This window comes from Aspergillus ambiguus (assembly GCF_047715705.1).
Source record: "Aspergillus ambiguus strain CBS 117.58 unplaced genomic scaffold BDV59scaffold_3, whole genome shotgun sequence".
NCBI lineage: Eukaryota > Fungi > Ascomycota > Eurotiomycetes > Eurotiales > Aspergillaceae > Aspergillus > Aspergillus ambiguus.
This window is the reverse complement of record NW_027395516.1, coordinates 189,215-204,743: the sequence shown is the minus strand read 5'-3', so window position 1 is coordinate 204,743 and position 15,529 is coordinate 189,215. Positions and strand designations below refer to the sequence as shown.

At 54.4% G+C, this 15,529-nt stretch overlaps 5 protein-coding genes across 5 annotated transcripts; 2 read left to right on the top strand and 3 right to left on the bottom strand.

Moving 5' to 3' along the window:
- Positions 1 to 200: 200 nt before the first annotated feature.
- Positions 201 to 2,458, bottom strand: BDV59DRAFT_169363 (uncharacterized protein). Its single transcript, XM_073688229.1, has 2 exons — positions 1,835 to 2,458; positions 201 to 1,768 (listed from the first exon to the last, which is right to left on the bottom strand). The coding sequence occupies exons 1-2, from the start codon at positions 2,245 to 2,247 to the stop codon at positions 694 to 696; spliced, it is 1,488 nt and encodes a 495-aa protein (XP_073551672.1). The 5' UTR covers positions 2,248 to 2,458; the 3' UTR covers positions 201 to 693.
- Positions 2,459 to 4,930: 2,472 nt separating this feature from the next.
- BDV59DRAFT_169360 (class I SAM-dependent methyltransferase) lies at positions 4,931 to 6,332 on the bottom strand. The gene is made up of 2 exons (XM_073688228.1): positions 6,046 to 6,332; positions 4,931 to 5,983 (listed from the first exon to the last, which is right to left on the bottom strand). The coding sequence occupies exons 1-2, from the start codon at positions 6,144 to 6,146 to the stop codon at positions 5,086 to 5,088; spliced, it is 999 nt and encodes a 332-aa protein (XP_073551671.1). The 5' UTR covers positions 6,147 to 6,332; the 3' UTR covers positions 4,931 to 5,085.
- Position 6,333: 1 nt separating this feature from the next.
- BDV59DRAFT_169358 (NAD(P)/FAD-dependent oxidoreductase) lies at positions 6,334 to 8,155 on the top strand. The gene is made up of 3 exons (XM_073688227.1): positions 6,334 to 6,595; positions 6,649 to 7,630; positions 7,713 to 8,155. The coding sequence occupies exons 1-3, from the start codon at positions 6,547 to 6,549 to the stop codon at positions 8,002 to 8,004; spliced, it is 1,323 nt and encodes a 440-aa protein (XP_073551670.1). The 5' UTR covers positions 6,334 to 6,546; the 3' UTR covers positions 8,005 to 8,155.
- A 375-nt stretch (positions 8,156 to 8,530) lies between these two features.
- Positions 8,531 to 10,326, bottom strand: BDV59DRAFT_81598 (transcription factor TFIID-domain-containing protein). The gene is made up of 4 exons (XM_073697128.1): positions 9,609 to 10,326; positions 9,452 to 9,539; positions 8,958 to 9,372; positions 8,531 to 8,901 (listed from the first exon to the last, which is right to left on the bottom strand). Exons 1-4 carry the CDS (start codon positions 9,878 to 9,880, stop codon positions 8,885 to 8,887), a joined length of 792 nt encoding a protein of 263 aa, XP_073551669.1. The 5' UTR covers positions 9,881 to 10,326; the 3' UTR covers positions 8,531 to 8,884.
- A 2,418-nt stretch (positions 10,327 to 12,744) lies between these two features.
- Positions 12,745 to 15,128, top strand: BDV59DRAFT_169338 (electron-transferring-flavoprotein dehydrogenase; the record flags this gene model as incomplete). The annotated part of the gene is made up of 2 exons (XM_073688226.1): positions 12,745 to 14,656; positions 14,710 to 15,128. Coding segments are annotated over exons 1-2 (1,471 nt in total), but the record flags the coding sequence as incomplete, so codon positions are not given.
- Between the last annotated feature and the right edge of the window lie 401 nt (positions 15,129 to 15,529).

Here is a 15,529-nt window from a genome sequence, read left to right as displayed (position 1 = left end):
CGGTGGTATCGATCGAGAGGAAGAACAGCGATGGAAGAAGACGGACAGGCACATGCCGGCCTATTGACGTCGGTGGGGGGTCACGTGGTGATAAGACGGGCGTTGTCTGGTTGTCACATGGCAGAAGCCCCAGCAGGCCCAAAGTCCATACAACCCAGAGGGCAGGAAGAGAGAGCTTAACCGAGACTACGAGTCATGAGCGGAGAATAGACTGTTAATGTGTCTTTTATCACGAATCGCCGTGATCTCAAATCAGATTCCCATGGCCGGACGCCAAGCATACATAGATATCAACCCATAACTGTCTTTCTGAACCTCCCATTTTCCGTCCCGACCTGTTCGGCACATCCTCCAGCCGTCTGCAGAAAGCAGTGCTGGCCTGTTTTCATTCTGGGAAGAACTCCCAAACTCAAAAGGAAAAACAATATGCAAATACACGCATCCAACAACCAGGGGATATTAAAAAGCGAGGGCATATGTAAAGAAAGGACAAACGGGAGAGAGAATCGGTATATGTACAGGCGAAGGGGCCAAATCAGCCACAGATGGTGTGTAGATAGAGCGGAAATTAGATAGAAGCTGTACAGGAGAAAGTGTAAGAGTGTAGAGTACAAGTGCCATGCGGAGCACCAGCACGCAACTGAGTGGAGAGAAACGGGAGGGGGAAGGAAGTCTATCACGTAAGACTCGTGTCTAAAACTCCCCGAACATCTCATCGAGCTCATGCACGTCGACGGTCTCAGGGCTTTGCAACTCCCTCCAGGAATCGTAGGCTCTCTCGACGTCCGTATCCAAGACGGGTAGGGACACTCTGCTCTCCTGCTCCGCGAGATCGGACATCTTCATGTCAAGCTCGGGGATGTCGCTGTTAAGCATATCGATCGACCGCTTCAGCGAGGAGACGGTGGTAGGGTCCTCGGGAAGGCTGATCTGGGGCGTGGTGTCGACCGTGACTGAGCGCGGCTCAGAATCCAATCCGTCGTCAGAAGCCGCACTCGTGCCAGACGAGAGAGATGAGGCCACCGACGTGAGGGAAGGAGACGGGGATGTGCCGAAGAGAGCGATCGCGGGGCCATCTTCCGGCTCTTGTTGCTGCAGTTGTTCTTGGAGAGAAGGCTGGTCCTGAGATGGGCTGTGAGAGAAGTAGTCTCCAGCGGGAGAGTCGGACATCCGGTCTTCACTGATGGAAAGGGGGCTGTCGTCCATGGAAGAGTCGCAGATGTTCATGCCCCCCAGCTCGCTCAGTCCTTCCGACAGCGCGGAAAATGCCCATTTCGATTTCTCCGGTTGGTCGGCCTTTTGCTCCGAGGCGCGCTCGCGAACAGCGCTGGCCGTCTGCGTGAACTCCTTCTCGTCGCCTTCCAGCGGGGGAGAGGCAGCACGATTGGAGTGGAGGAAGTCCGGGGTGGCTCTGGCCGAGGGACCATCCAGATCAATGTTTTCCTCCTCGAAGTCGGGTGAAGACAGATCGACTTCCGGACTCGGGCTCAGACGGGAGCGCTCGCGCAACCAGGCATCATCATCCTCGTCGTTCAGGTCGACGCTGGAGACACTGGGCGTGATATTCTTTCCTTCCAGACCAGGAATCAGGACATCGTCCGAATTCTCGGGAATGGGTTGGCGAGGATGTGTTGTCAAGTAATAATAGACTTTCCGGGGGTGGATGAGAACGAGCTCCTTCGCCAGGGGACACGGGGCCAGGGCGGTCCAGGGGCGCTTCATGTATGCGCTCAACCGGGATGATAGGAGTGCGGCCGGGTTCGCGGAGCTGGAGAGGCGCGCATGTTAGCATTTGTCGCAAGAGAGGGAGAGGGAGAGGGAAGTCGACACGTACTTTGCGACATTCTCATTGAGAGGGACTAGGACAGCAGCGAGCTCTTTGACGAGATGGGGGCGATTGCCGGTCTTCTCCAGTTGCTCAATGACGGCGACCACGATATCATCATTAATCCCCTCTGTATCCACTTTCGGCATGTCGGCTCCGTCCAACGGCGAGGGTGGCGGTGTCTGGTCCAGAGTCCCGCGGCGGCCAGATGGGCGACGGGTAGATGAGGAAGCAGCGGTGGAAGGTGAGGGTTCAGGAGATAGCGACAAGGAGTCGTGCGATCTCTTGACTTTCTTGGATGGGGGGTGGTCGTCGGTCGCGTGAGGTGGTTTGGAGGCAGACGGAGAGCGGCGGGAAGTATTGGGGAGATGGATCCCCAGGGACGGGAGCGACAGAGACTTGCGACGGGTGTTGTAAGGCATAGTGAGGATTAAGGGAGGATGGATGGAGGGGAGAAGGGAATAAGAATGATGAGGAGGATGATGTATGGGAGCGAGGGATGGTAGGGAGGCGAATCGAGTGGGTGATAATATAACAGTAATGAACTCAAAACGAAACCACGGGTACGGAGCAGAAAGGAGGGTAAATGGATTAACAAGCAACGGGATGATTAGAGTACAGGGCAGAGAAGACCGAAGATGAGTAGAGGAGAAAGAGTAGAGAGGGAGAAAGAGATAGAGGGATGAAGGAGAAACAGGAGGAAAGGGAGCGGCGATGATGGATGAGGCCCCGGGCTGGACGGGAATCGCAGGGTAATCACCGCGACTTCGTTGGTTGAGAGGAATCAAAATAATGGATAATAAGAAAAATAATAAAATAATAATAATAGAAAATGGTGGAAGAATAAAATGATCAAAAAATAATGGTCATAGAATGGTTCGATGGAGCCTGAGGAATCGGCCGTTTGGTTTTTACCCACAGAAAAAAAAAAGGGTGGCGATTGGTCTGCTCACGATAGAGCCCCAGTTGCTGGTGGTTTTTCACTTTCAGGAATGCCGAACTGAATGGGAAAAAAAATTCTACTTCCTGCGTACTCGATCGCACGGCGGAAATATCAATCAGGATTGCATTGCATTACAGCGCATTTATTTACAGCTGCTCTCAAAGTAACCCCGCCTTGTGATAGATAGAACTTTCCATTCAGTCCCTCTCGACACACCGCTTTGTGAACTATCGCCGTCTGGTTTTGTACATCGTGCATCCCGTCCGATGAAGGGGCAAAAAATCCGGTGGAGCCACACCATGTGTCGATGGCCTGCTCTATGACGACCAATCCGGATCCCCGACTCTCCCTGATTGGATCCGTCCGTAGTGATCAACTGAGGTTCTGCATGGAGTCCGTCTCCATGACGGAGTCTGCGCCCGTGGAGAGAGGCGAGTCCGGGTAACTACTGCAAGACCTGCAGCCACACACACCACTGGTTGCTGCGACGAAAAGACTCTGCAACAACAACAACAAACAACCAACACCAGTCGAAAGGAAATCCATTCGAACCGTCTACTGCGTACCTTGGATATGCACGGAGATCCCGATCAACCTTCACCGACATCTGCCCTGTGTATGTAGTAGTACGTAGTAGTAGTGCCTCTTTCGCTCTTCCATCGCCGTTCCCGTCGATTTCCCGCTTAGGGTGAAACCGGGAGCGACCTACCAACATCCCAGACAACGTCTCAGTGTGCAGCATCATCTTCGGGTAACTGCATCACATCACCACTGGTGAGATCCATGGGACGGAGACTCCGTACACAGCACGCAGTCCGGCGTAGGCAGATCTGCTCGTCCTCGCAATGACAGGACCTCCCTCCTAAGCTACCTAGCCTAGTCGCAGCTAGTCAAAGCTAAACCACCATCACTAACCGAGATGGGTGCTAGGGTCTTCCACCCAACAACGAAAGAAAATAATTCGCCGTCCTCACAACTCCATCGGTGTGGATCATCCTCCCCCCCGAAGAGAGAAAGAAAAAAAATGGAACGGACCACGAACCAAGACCCGGCCAATCACACCCCCCAAAGGTTCCAGGGAAAATCGTTCCTCGCGTCGCCGTTGGAGCTGCGGCGGCAAATCAGCTGCCGTCGGTCCTGCTCTGAATGCCGAGTTGATCCTGCTCCCTCCACTCGGAATGATGGATGGACAGACTGAAAAAATGGATGGGAAAAGGAATGATGAACGGTTAGTGCACGGTTGGTCCCTATCATCCTGGGAATGCTCGATAACCGCCGCACTTCTGATGTATCACCCACCACCGCCTGTAAGGGATAACCTTGACCCTGATCATCATCTCGTTGCGAAGGCCGATCCATTCCTCGCCTCATCCCTAGGTTAGTCGCGTAGTAACTCCATACCGCTGGCGCCTTCTGTCGCCTTGTCTGCATCACGGCATAGATTCTGCCGCACGATAGGATGTCTGCTAGATGCAACGTTTGCGACTTCTCAGCGCCGGACGTGTCAACCCCACCATCTGCGGCAACGGCTCATGCAGGCAGCACACTTCCTGCGTACACAGGGAGGCGAAGCCCCGCCTCCGACATATGATATATCTACACGTCTGCAGGCGGGGCAATCAACAGTGCGACTCAGCTGGGCTGTGCGCGGCGGTTGTCACGAAAGTAATAATAGGCAGAGCCCGGTATCTGTCCATATCGGTTCAAATGTACAAAGAAGCCGTGGCTTCCGTCTGTTACCGAATACGGAAAAGCGAAAACACCGACGTGAACCCCGATTTTTTAGATCTACGAGAACCACGAATAACCATTAACGATCAGGGATTGCATGAACACTATGCAATGTATCGGAGTATTTGCCAATAATTAGGAGGCCGACGTACATGGACATGTACGCAGTACTTTCGCCTCACAGCCTCTGTAGTCTGTACAGCGTGCTTTGGCCTCTGGTCCCCAACAGAGTTCATCGTCTCTCGACGTCCGTCGCTGCGATGCCAAAAGAAGCGACATCACCGAACAAATACATCATACTATGGAGTAGACCGCATCATATCAATGCGTCGATCAAGACGCATAGCCAGTCGCGTGCATTACCCCGCATGTACGCAACGCCATCTTGACCTCATCTTGATGTCTTGAGATTCATTCCCTACTGATCAGATTAGGAAATTCGTCGGGGAATTTCCTTGTCGAAATGGATCGATAGACCATAATACATTACAGTGTACGAGCACTTCGGACCCCCTATATGCATCTAGATTACAATGGCACATATCGTCTATCGTTATTGTACAAGGATCTCTACAAGTCACCACAACTAATCCTTCCGCACTGGCCGTAGCACATACTTCCAGGTAGTTCCAAAATGCCACCGTTTCGCCTCGACCACCTCCAGCCCGCTTTCCTCGATGATCTTTCCGATATCTCGATTCCACCAGCATCCATGTCGGTCCGCATGGGCGGGGGCGAGGTTGTCCAGGATATGGTTCAGCCAAGCGTAATGAGACCGGCCATGTTCGAGGAGCAGGATTCGACCCTGCCGCGGCTCCGTGATCGATCCCAGATGGCGCAGCGTGCCGGCTGGATCTGACATCGAGCATAGCCCCATGGTCTGCACGATCGTGTCGTAATAAGCCGGCTTTCCATCCGGGGAAACAGGCGGTGCGACGTCCTTCGCGTCCTGCGCTCGGAACGTCGCGCGCTGGAACTCCGGATGGAGTTTGGCGAACTTCTCCCGCGCGATATCAACCATCTGCGGGCTGAGATCGATGAACGTCACCGACCGACACCCCCTGATCTCGGCCCGGCCGTCCGCATCGTATCCTCGTCGCTCGCCGAGATCGTAGTACGCCAGATTGCGTCCCGTGCCGCAGCTGACCTCCAGGGTATTGCCGCGCGCCTCCTTGACGAGGTCCTCTCGCTTCTTGCCCAGCCGCATGAGCTTCTCCGACATCTCCACGTCCGCGTCGAATGTGCCCGCCGTCCGGTTATACCGATCCGACACGTCCTCCGGGACATCCAACGCCTGCGCCTGGGTCACCTCCCGCTTGTAGGACGCATAGAGATAGCCGCAGTACGTGCTGATTCCGAGGGCGCTGACACCCAGAATCGTCATCACTCGCGGCGACATGTTGGCCTGGGGCTCCGGCTCGGGTTTGAGATTCAACAAATGCGGATTGGCCCGCTTGGGTAGCGACGGGGATGCCGGGGATTTGCTAAAGATGTTACGTTAGGCTCATTGATATCGCACGCATGGGTTGGAGGTTGAGATGCTCACCCTTGACTGTCGAGGGAAAGCTTCCCTCCCGGTCGTAGAGGACTGGACTTGGGTGCCTTGGCCTTCTTCAAGGCGGCACGTCCTGCTCGCGACGCACTCATGACGGTCGATCAGCGCAGCGGATGTGATGCAATGTCATGCGATGTCGGTCCGACAAGGGGGGCATTCAACATGCCGCGATGCGTCGCAAGAACAAGCCAGTATCACTTTTTGATTGAACTGGATGGACTTGATCAGCGACTGGGGGAGTCACCAGCCGACAATCTCAAGTCTGTAGAGAAGTTGACGGGGGGAAGAGAAATCGGAGAAAAAGACGACGCTCCGTGAAAGCCAAGACCGGCCCGGCCAGCGGCTCCTCATCGGCCGATCATCTTATCGCACTTACTCCGTACAGACTACAAAATTCTCGCTTCCCCGCAACCCCAGAAGACTGTACACTGCACACTCTCTCCCACGCACTTCCTCCCAGTACGGGGCTCTTCTCCTACACCGCACATATCCATGGCTGTTCCGTCCAATATCCTCATCGTCGGAGCTGGCGTCTTCGGACGTGAGTGACATCCCCCACCACTTACGCCAGAGTCGACTCATGACAATCCCTAGTGTCCACCGCTCTCTCCCTGACCAAGCGACACCCCACGAGCCAAGTCACCCTTCTGGAAGCCTCCCCGACCATCCCGAACCCTCACGGCTCCTCCGTCGACACCTCGCGCATCGTCCGCGCCGACTACTCCAACCCCATCTACGCCCGGCTCGCCGTCGAGGCCATTGAGCGCTGGCGCAACACGGAATGGGGCCACGAGGAGCGCTACATCCAGAACGGTCTGCTCCTGGTGTACCCGGACGGGGACTCGTCGGGCAAAGACTACGCCCTGAAGAGCTACCACAATGTCAAGCAGCTGGAGGGCAACAACGTCGAGCTCCTCGCCTCTGAGAAGGACGTGCTGCGTGTCGCCCCGGCCTTCGGCCCCAACCTTGGGGTCTCGGGCGGCTACATCAACTGGGGGTCCGGCTGGAGCAACGCCGAGGAGAGCGTCCGGTATGCGAAGAAGAAGCTCGACGCCGAGGGCCGGGTGCGCGTTCAGACCGGTGAGGTAAACCGGCTCCTCTTCGGCGACGCCACGGACAAGCGCAAGGTCACCGGCGTCGTGCTCTCCGACGGCTCCTCCCTCACCGCAGACCTGGTCATCCTGGCCACCGGCGCTTGGACCGCGAAGCTGATCGACCTGCGCGGCCGCGCCGTCTCGACCGGCCAGGCCCTCGCCTACATGCACATCACTGACGACGAGCAACGGCGTCTGGCCCATATGCCCACCATCCTCAACTTCTCCACCGGCATGTTCATCCTCCCGCCGCGCAACAACCTGCTCAAGATCGCCTGCCACGCCTACGGTTACATCAACACCAAGCCCGCCCCCGTGCCGGGCGCCAAAAACGGCCAGCTGGCGAACATCAGTCTGCCGGACGTCGACGTCCCCATCCCAAAGGCGGCAGAGCAGGAGTTCAGGCTGGCGCTGAAGCAGCTCGTCCCGAGCATTGCGGATCGACCCTTCTGCAAGACCCGCGTGTGCTGGTACACCGACACGTAAGTAACCCCTTTCCCTGCCTTCGAAATAAAGGGAACTCCAGGAGACAGACACCCTTGTGCTGATTAGTCCCACTTCCAGTCCCGAGGGAGATTTCATCGTTACCCACCACCCGGATTACTCCGGCCTGTTCGTCGCCACCGGGGGCAGCGGACATGCGTACAAGTTCTTCCCTGTGCTGGGCGACAAGGTCGTCGATGCGTTGGAGGGAACCCTCGACAAAGAACTTCGCGACAGCTGGGCCTGGCCGGCCCCGGTTGACGAAGCTACCTTCTTCGGTACTGAGGACGGAAGTCGTGCCGGGCCCAAGGGGATGCACCTGACGGAAGAGCTGGCCAAGGATAAGAAGGCGCAACGCACGAGCACTTTGTAAATGGCTGCCTTGCATGTACGCATTGTGTCTATCTGTTGCCTGTACATAATTGATTTATATAGACATGTATTTATGACGTACGTATATAGTGTGGTTGATATTGGGTTGGGGATGTGGGGTATATATATACATACATACATGTTGCACGAACTCAAAATTTGATATTCATACATCAAATCCGACGTGGGTAGTACTAAATTGGTTTAAAGGCGACGGACGGGTCGTAACATTCACATCTCGATTAGCATGCACGCAGTAGCTTCATTGACCGTGAAGTACTCCGTACTTCAGTGTAGCCTAAGTTGGTCTGGACGCCCAACTTCTCCCAATACGGAAGACAGCCCGCTACCACTACAATTTCAACAGATCAGGCATTTCATTTTTCTCATTCATCCACGTAGGATAATGGTCTAAAGCAGATAATTTTTTTCCCATCTGAGCCATATCTCCTCAAGAGGGTAAACCCAGCGACTCACGAGCCTTCGTGGTTGAAGGCCAACTGCCAGACTGCCATCGAAGAAAAAAAGAAAACGCAGGCAACATCAGGTAATTAGAAGGAGGCAACCATTCGTCCAGCGCACAGTACCGCCCCCTTAATCCGCGGGTGTGCGACTATCTAATTGTAAACATTTGTAAAAGGTTGGTGGAACAAGTAAAAACCAAATCGCTAGAACGCCATGAAAATGCTAGCATCAGAAATCGTCACGTGCGAGTTGAAAAAAACATCCGCATCAGCCAGGCTGACCCGAAGCTCATAATACAACCTCGCAATTGCAAAAGCCAAGGACACGGGAGCAAATTTTTTGATAATACAGGTCGGTGAAAATGTGAAGGGGTTGGGGAATGATCCCCCTGTGCAGGTCGGTTGTCGCAGGCGTTGTTAAACCTTGCGGAAGTCTGTGGTTCCAAGTTAGCTACATCGCGATCGCAATGACCGTGTCGAGGTGCCATACCAGACAACACAGGGTAGATCAGTTCGAAGGCCTGGTAGATCTCCTCGCGGACCTTCGCGCCGGTCAGGACGATCTTTCCGCTAACGAAGATCAAGAGCACAATCTTGGGCTTCATCATACGGTAGATCAGACCGGGGAACAATTCCGGTTCGTAGGAACTGAAGTTGTGATGGCGGCTAGCGAGACCTTCCAGGCGGATGGGGAACTTGATGTCGCAAGAGCCGACGATGTTCTGGATCTTGAAATCCGTGAATTTGGCATTGAACCCGAGCTTCTGGATGATACGGGCATATTTCCTGGAGGCCAGCTTGGAGTCATCTTCCGACTTGGCACCAGTAACGACCATCTTGCCCGAGGCGAAGATCAAAGCGGTGGTTTTCGGTTCCCGGATACGCATGATCACGGCCGCGAAACGCTATGTAGAAAGGAAAGAAAGTAGTTCAGCCACACTGTACCCTGAAGTGAAAGACTCAGGGAGGTGTGGGAAGTAATACCTTAGGATTGTACTCCGCATTTCTTGCGTGAAGCGCGATGGTCTTCAAGTCCAAACGACAGTCAAGGTTGACGGTAGCGACAATGTTCCTTTCAAGAGGAAAAAAATCCTTGTTCAGTATTCTGGTGAACCAGAAAAGACAGCAAGAGTATACTCACTGCAACGTAGGCACAATGCCACTCCCCGGAGTGTTGGCACCGGGAGTCGCAGCGGGAGTAGCGGGCGTCACCCCGTTGCCGTTGGCGGCATTTCCCCCCTGCTGCTGGCCGTTCACATTTCCGTTCGCGCCTTGGGCATTCATCGCCAGGTTTCCGTCTTTATCGGAAGGTGGAGTCAAATCACCGGCACCACCGGGGAAGGACAGCGAAGCGGGAGAGGTGAAGGCCCGGGCCTGCTGCGCGGTGGAGGGATGGGTCGTGAGAGAATCCATTGTGACGTGAGTAGGAGATACTCGAGCTGTAGACCAGCCAAGGCTGAGAAGATGCAAGAGTCTTCAAGCAGTTATCTGATGAAGCGATGAGGGTTAGTAAGTGGATGGGGTGATGCGATGGTGGGAGGTGGCGAAGTCAGGTGAGGCGAGGGAGGGAGTAGATATATGGGAGAGAACCCCACGGAAGGTCCCGGTATAGGAGGCGAAACCACCAAAAAGTCAAAAAACGTGAAAAGTCTGACACATACCTTGTGTAGGAGATGGACAAGTCAATGTCTCCCCGACAGGAACACTGCTTTTCGAGGTAATGCACCGTTGGGTAGTCCCACCGAATAGAGTATGAGGTCAAAGTCAAGTCCAGGAATGCAAGACTCGACGGGGATCCACACCAAGAGGAGAGTGTGCAGTGGAGAGGTAGATGTGGGCAAGTAGAAAAGCACAGTGAAGTGTTTTCTAGGCAGGGGAATTAAAGGCAGGCAGGAAGTGTCACTTTCGCACAACTATGAGGAAGGCAACCACAGAACCAACAGGGTAGGCGAAAGGGAGTGAAGATGCTTTTTTTTTGAGGGGTTGAAAACCAAAAAAACTTTTTTTTTTTGTTTTCGTTTGTTTTGTTTGAAATTTGGGGTCTATCTGCGATGTGAAAGAGAGTGTGGGCGAAGTTGCGATCAGATCTGTTTGATGCAAACTTCCCGATTGGGTAAGGTCACGAAAAACCTCACAAAAATCCTCAGGGATTCCTATTAAAACTCTTCCCGGAAAGAGCCGACGCAGCAGAGATGCGTTAGTTTTTTTTGTCAAAACCAAGCTAATCCTGCGCGAAAAACGGAGGAAAAGGAGAAAGGGGGGAGAGAGGGTGGGAGAGGTGGTCGTGGTGGACTAGGGAGATGCGATGGCGTTCCGGGCGGTGCCAAGACCAGGATCGAGAATTCCCAGAGGGGGTCAGAAACGGGAGGTTGGGCCTTTATATAGGGTGACTCACGGACAGCCTCAGGGGGGGGGGGAAGGGAGGCTGGGCCCGGCGGCGGCGGCAAAAGCAGCGATGGGCATCCATGGGTTTGTTGCCCGTTAGCGCTCCACTAGCGGCTCCTGTTTGACCAACCCGGAAGCTGTCGTGTCTCTGGTTCGTGGATCAGCGCTCCCATTGTTTGGTCGCCCCACCTGGGTGCCCTCTCGCTGGTTGGTTAGTTTTCTCCTTACGTATTTCTGATTCCCCAGTCGACGCCGTGGTTGCAGCCACTGATAGGCAGACCCACCACCATTCCGCGTCTTCCAATCTTTTTCTCTCCTCGCTGTTCTCGGCGTTTCCCTCTCAACGCGCCTGTCAACTGCTCGCCGCTTTAGAGTCACCCAACTGAACAAAAAGTCTGCTTCCCCTCCATCTCCTTTTTCTTATCCTGGGAGTTTATATTAGTTTCCCGGTGTCTAGGTACTCCATGCGTATATCCCGTAAGGGATCACGGCTTTCATATCTCACGAGCTCTGAGCCATCGGTCAGCTTATCGCCGTCGATGACCCAGGACGCGCCGACGCGACTAGCCGATAACCCAGTCTGCTCACTATCTGAGCGCTTGACAAGCCTTGACTGATCCTTGCGACTTCTGGTGATAGATCCATATCACGCCAAACAAAACCCTGTTGCTCCTTGATTGGACACTGCGACTGGTCGGCGCCAGTGGTGGCGTCACAGGCCGGGCGCTTTCCCCAGATCTCTTATTCGTTTGTGATCCACCGTCTGGATCTTCCTAGCTGAGATGGATTCTTTTTAAAATTTCGATCCATCTCCTGAACCCCTCTCAAGATCTGTCTAATCACTGGGGTTGGATCACGAAACGCCCCTGAAGTGTTTCCTGCGGACCGCACAGACGTCATCCACTGACCTTCTGCAAGATGTGTACAGGTGTCCAGTTCTACTCGTCTTTGACTTTCCCCCGTTTCCGAAGTCGGTCGGACTCGTTGGTACACGTAGATACAGTATGCACATACGTATGTACATTGTCTTGACGGCATGCTGGATGCCTCCATCCATCCTTCACCATCAAGGACACATAACTGGCAATAAGGATGGATAGGATTAGTTACTGGATTAGGCTGAACGGACTTCTTTTGAGTTGGTCGAGTATGGACGACATTCCACCCGTGACGAAGGGACATTGTACAAATGTTTACATATTCGTTATCCATGTTAGTTATGCAGGCCGGCATGCGACCGTTGTTGGTCACCTGAACAGGTGAGAATTTCACCGGAAGAAAAGGAGGCCGGATCGGGGGCTCTTTTTTCCTGGAGGAGCTCACATGACCCAGCGGGACTCGATCTCTCGCTCTCTCCCCCTCGCCATGTGATGATGACTGAATGATGATGGCACCGGGTCAGTCTGGAATAGCATGAGTAGTACGAGTACCAGTTAATGCTCAACCAAAGAATACAGCATACCTCCGCCGTATACGCAGTACACACATCAGAAAATACCCCCAGCTTCTCCCACTCCATCCGAGTCTAAACGGAGAACTTCCGGCAACAAATAGGCTGTATAGAGCGGTTTCCGACGGATGGCGGGCCAGCAGCGGATGAGAGAAACCAGACTGATTCCCATCACCGCGACTCCTATTGGCTGTGATTACCTCGGGTACGGGTGACTGGCGGGCGGTTAGGTCAGCAGCCGCCAAAAAATACGCGATTAGTCACTCACCTCTCCGGCTTGCGATCTCCGACTGACGGAGGGGAGACGTGGGAGACCTTTCGGTGAAATTGCGTCCGATTCCTTTAAAAGACAGCCTCATCCTTCCCCCGTGCTCTCCCGTATGTCATGTCCCTTCCCCGATTTTAGCTTCTGACCGCCAACCCGTTCCACCGATCCCTACAGCGTTCCCTTGACCCTCGCAATGGCTTCGAAGGGAGCCGTTTTGTCTCTTCTGAGGCGCGAACTGCGACCTGCGCCTTCGCGGCTCTCCAGAGCTTCCTCGTCTCTGTCATCGTTCGCCTCACCGGCTCGCCGTTCGAATAGCTCGCTGTCGGGCCGCAGAACCTCTCGTCACGCCGCCCTCTTCACGCCCTGTCGCGCACCCGGCCAGATTCGAGCTTTTTCGCAGTCGCTATCGAGGAAATTGACGGACGAGCATGGCAACTTCGATCCCCGCCAGGTGGACCGAGAATCGGATGAGGTCGATGTGTGCATCGTCGGTGGTGGTAAGTCGTTGGACGTTTTGAATCCCATACCGACGCCCGGTGGGCTGACGCTCATGGCTCATCTGTCTAGGCCCTGCTGGTCTTGCCGCAGCGATCCGCCTGAAACAACTCGCCAATGAAGCCGGAAACGAGGAGTTTCGCGTTATCCTCCTGGAGAAGGCGGGTGAGTTGGGTGCCCATATCCTGTCGGGTAACGTTCTCCAACCGACCGCCATGAACGAGCTCCTGCCGGACTGGCTGTCCGAGGATAACCCCTCCCGCTTCGAGGGAGCCACCGCGGCAAAGGACGACAAAATGCGCTTCCTGACGAAAGACTCGGCCTACCCCATCCCCGCGCCGCCACAGATGCACAACCATGGGAACTACATTATCAGCTTGAACGAGCTCACGAAATGGTTGGGCGAGCGTGCTGAGGAGCTGGGCGTTGAGATCTACCCTGGGTTTGCCGCTAGTGAGTTGGTGTACAAGTCTGACGGTTCGGTGCTTGGTGTCGCAACCAACGATCTCGGCGTGGGCCGGGATGGCAAGGCCAAGGATAACTTCGAACGGGGTATGGAGTTCCACGCTCGGATCACGCTCCTCGCCGAAGGCTGCCATGGGAGCTTGACGAAGCAGGTTATTAAGAAGTACGACCTCCGCCGCAACAGCCAGCCGCAGACGTACGGAATTGGATTGAAAGAGGTCTGGGAGATTCAGCCTGAGAAGTTCAAGCCGGGCGAGATCGTCCACTCGATGGGTTACCCGCTTCCCAAGGACACCTATGGTGGTGCCTTCATGTATCACTTTGGCGACAATATGGTGACCCTCGGCCTGGTGGTTGGTCTGGACTACCCCAACCCCTGGCTTTCCCCCTATGGAGAGTTCCAGAAGCTTAAGCACCACCCCCTCTACAAGGAGGTCTTAGAGGGCGGTAAGTGCATCTCATACGGTGCCAGAGCCCTGAACGAAGGTGGCTTCCAGTCCATCCCCAAGTGTGCCTTCCCTGGGGGCGCGTTGATCGGTGACACCGCCGGCTTTTTGAACGTCCCAAAGATCAAGGGCACTCACACCGCTATGAAGTCCGGCATGCTGGCTGCGGAGTCTGCATTCTCTGCTCTGAAAGATGACGACAAGGGAACGGTCTTTTTGTTCGACTATGAGGACGCTCTGCGCAAGTCGTCTATCTGGAAGGAGCTGTACGAGGTCCGGAATATGCGTCCTTCTTTCAACACTCCGCTGGGTCTCTACGGAGGTATTATCTACTCAGGCCTTGAGGCCTATCTCTTCAAGGGCAAGACTCCCTGGACATTGAAGCACCATAGCACGGACGCCGCGGCGACGAAGCTTGCCTCGGAGTGTGAGAAGATCGAGTACCCCAAGCCAGACGGTGTGATCAGCTTCGACATCCTGACAAGTGTGAGCCGGACCGGGACCAACCACGAGGAGGACCAGCCGGTGCACCTGCAAGTCGAAGACTGGGATAAGCACAAGGACGTGGCGTGGCCGAAGTACCAAGGTGTTGAAAACCGATTCTGCCCGGCTGGAGTGTACGAGTACGTGGAAGACCCTAGTAAGGAGCATGGGGTGCGGTTCCAGATCAACTCTCAGAAGTAAGTTTTCCGTTGGCTGTGTTTAGGTTTTGGTGCGCTAACAACGACCACAGCTGTATCCACTGTAAGACTTGTGATATCAAGGTACCGACGCAAGACATCAACTGGCAAACGCCTCAGGGTGGAGAGGGCCCGAAGTACGTGATGACATAGTGGGACGTGTTGTGATCTACTGTTATTGTATTTGTGATTGTGTTTCGTTTGAGCTTTGCATAAAAAGCAACTGATTAGACTGGGATGGGAAATATATGTACATACTATTACTGCTGACCTTGGTGATTATTCGGAAATATCAAACCAAGCCAGGACTGCTTGGATTGAATTACCAGAACGGTCTCTTATAGTCCTACGGTGTACAAGTTCGCTATGCCACGATCTAACCCCCCGTGGGGACGGCGGGACGCGAACCATGGACGCTGGGAGGCCTCCCCACAGCACACCTATTGGAGCGATCGAGAGAATGATACCAGAGGTTGTATACTGTATTTTCTCCGTGGACTTCTACTACCCCATGCACGGCGTACTTATACAAAATCATCTTAGAGTATATAAAATGCCTGAGGCGCTGGGCGGGGCCACGTGGACCCGCCAGCCAAAGTGAGGCGATCGTCTCCAATGAGAACTCTCCCATCCATGTCGATGTGTTGCGTTGGCGTTTTGCCTGGCGGTCAGCGCCCACCACCATCATCTTCTTCTTCCTCCTCCTCTTCTTCCTCTTCTTCTCTCGTACCTCCGCTCTTTTCTGTTTACCTCCCCTTCTTCGCCTCCCCTCCCTCATCCTCTCCGATCCGTCGTCCATTTCAGTCGTCATCCTGACTCTCCTCTGACGACGTTGGCCCGGTCTCTTCTTTCGGTGAGAGCTGCTTAGCTCTT

Bases quoted from the DNA above. Each gene is read 5' to 3' on its own strand.
- BDV59DRAFT_169363 (XM_073688229.1), bottom strand. From the start codon at position 2,247: ATGCCTTACAACACCCGTCGCAAGTCTCTGTCGCTCCCGTCCCTGGGG. The intron at 1,769-1,834 runs GTACGTGTCGAC...GCGCCTCTCCAG, and splicing joins CTCAATGAGAATGTCGCAAA to CTCCGCGAACCCGGCCGCAC.
- BDV59DRAFT_169360 (XM_073688228.1), bottom strand. From the start codon at position 6,146: ATGAGTGCGTCGCGAGCAGGACGTGCCGCCTTGAAGAAGGCCAAGGCA. The intron at 5,984-6,045 runs GTGAGCATCTCA...TAACATCTTTAG, and splicing joins CTTTCCCTCGACAGTCAAGG to CAAATCCCCGGCATCCCCGT.
- BDV59DRAFT_169358 (XM_073688227.1), top strand. From the start codon at position 6,547: ATGGCTGTTCCGTCCAATATCCTCATCGTCGGAGCTGGCGTCTTCGGA. The intron at 6,596-6,648 runs GTGAGTGACATC...GACAATCCCTAG, and splicing joins CGGAGCTGGCGTCTTCGGAC to TGTCCACCGCTCTCTCCCTG. The intron at 7,631-7,712 runs GTAAGTAACCCC...TCCCACTTCCAG, and splicing joins GTGTGCTGGTACACCGACAC to TCCCGAGGGAGATTTCATCG.
- BDV59DRAFT_81598 (XM_073697128.1), bottom strand. From the start codon at position 9,880: ATGGATTCTCTCACGACCCATCCCTCCACCGCGCAGCAGGCCCGGGCC. The intron at 9,540-9,608 runs GTGAGTATACTC...TCCTCTTGAAAG, and splicing joins GGCATTGTGCCTACGTTGCA to GAACATTGTCGCTACCGTCA. The intron at 9,373-9,451 runs GTATTACTTCCC...CTTTCTACATAG, and splicing joins ATGCGGAGTACAATCCTAAG to CGTTTCGCGGCCGTGATCAT.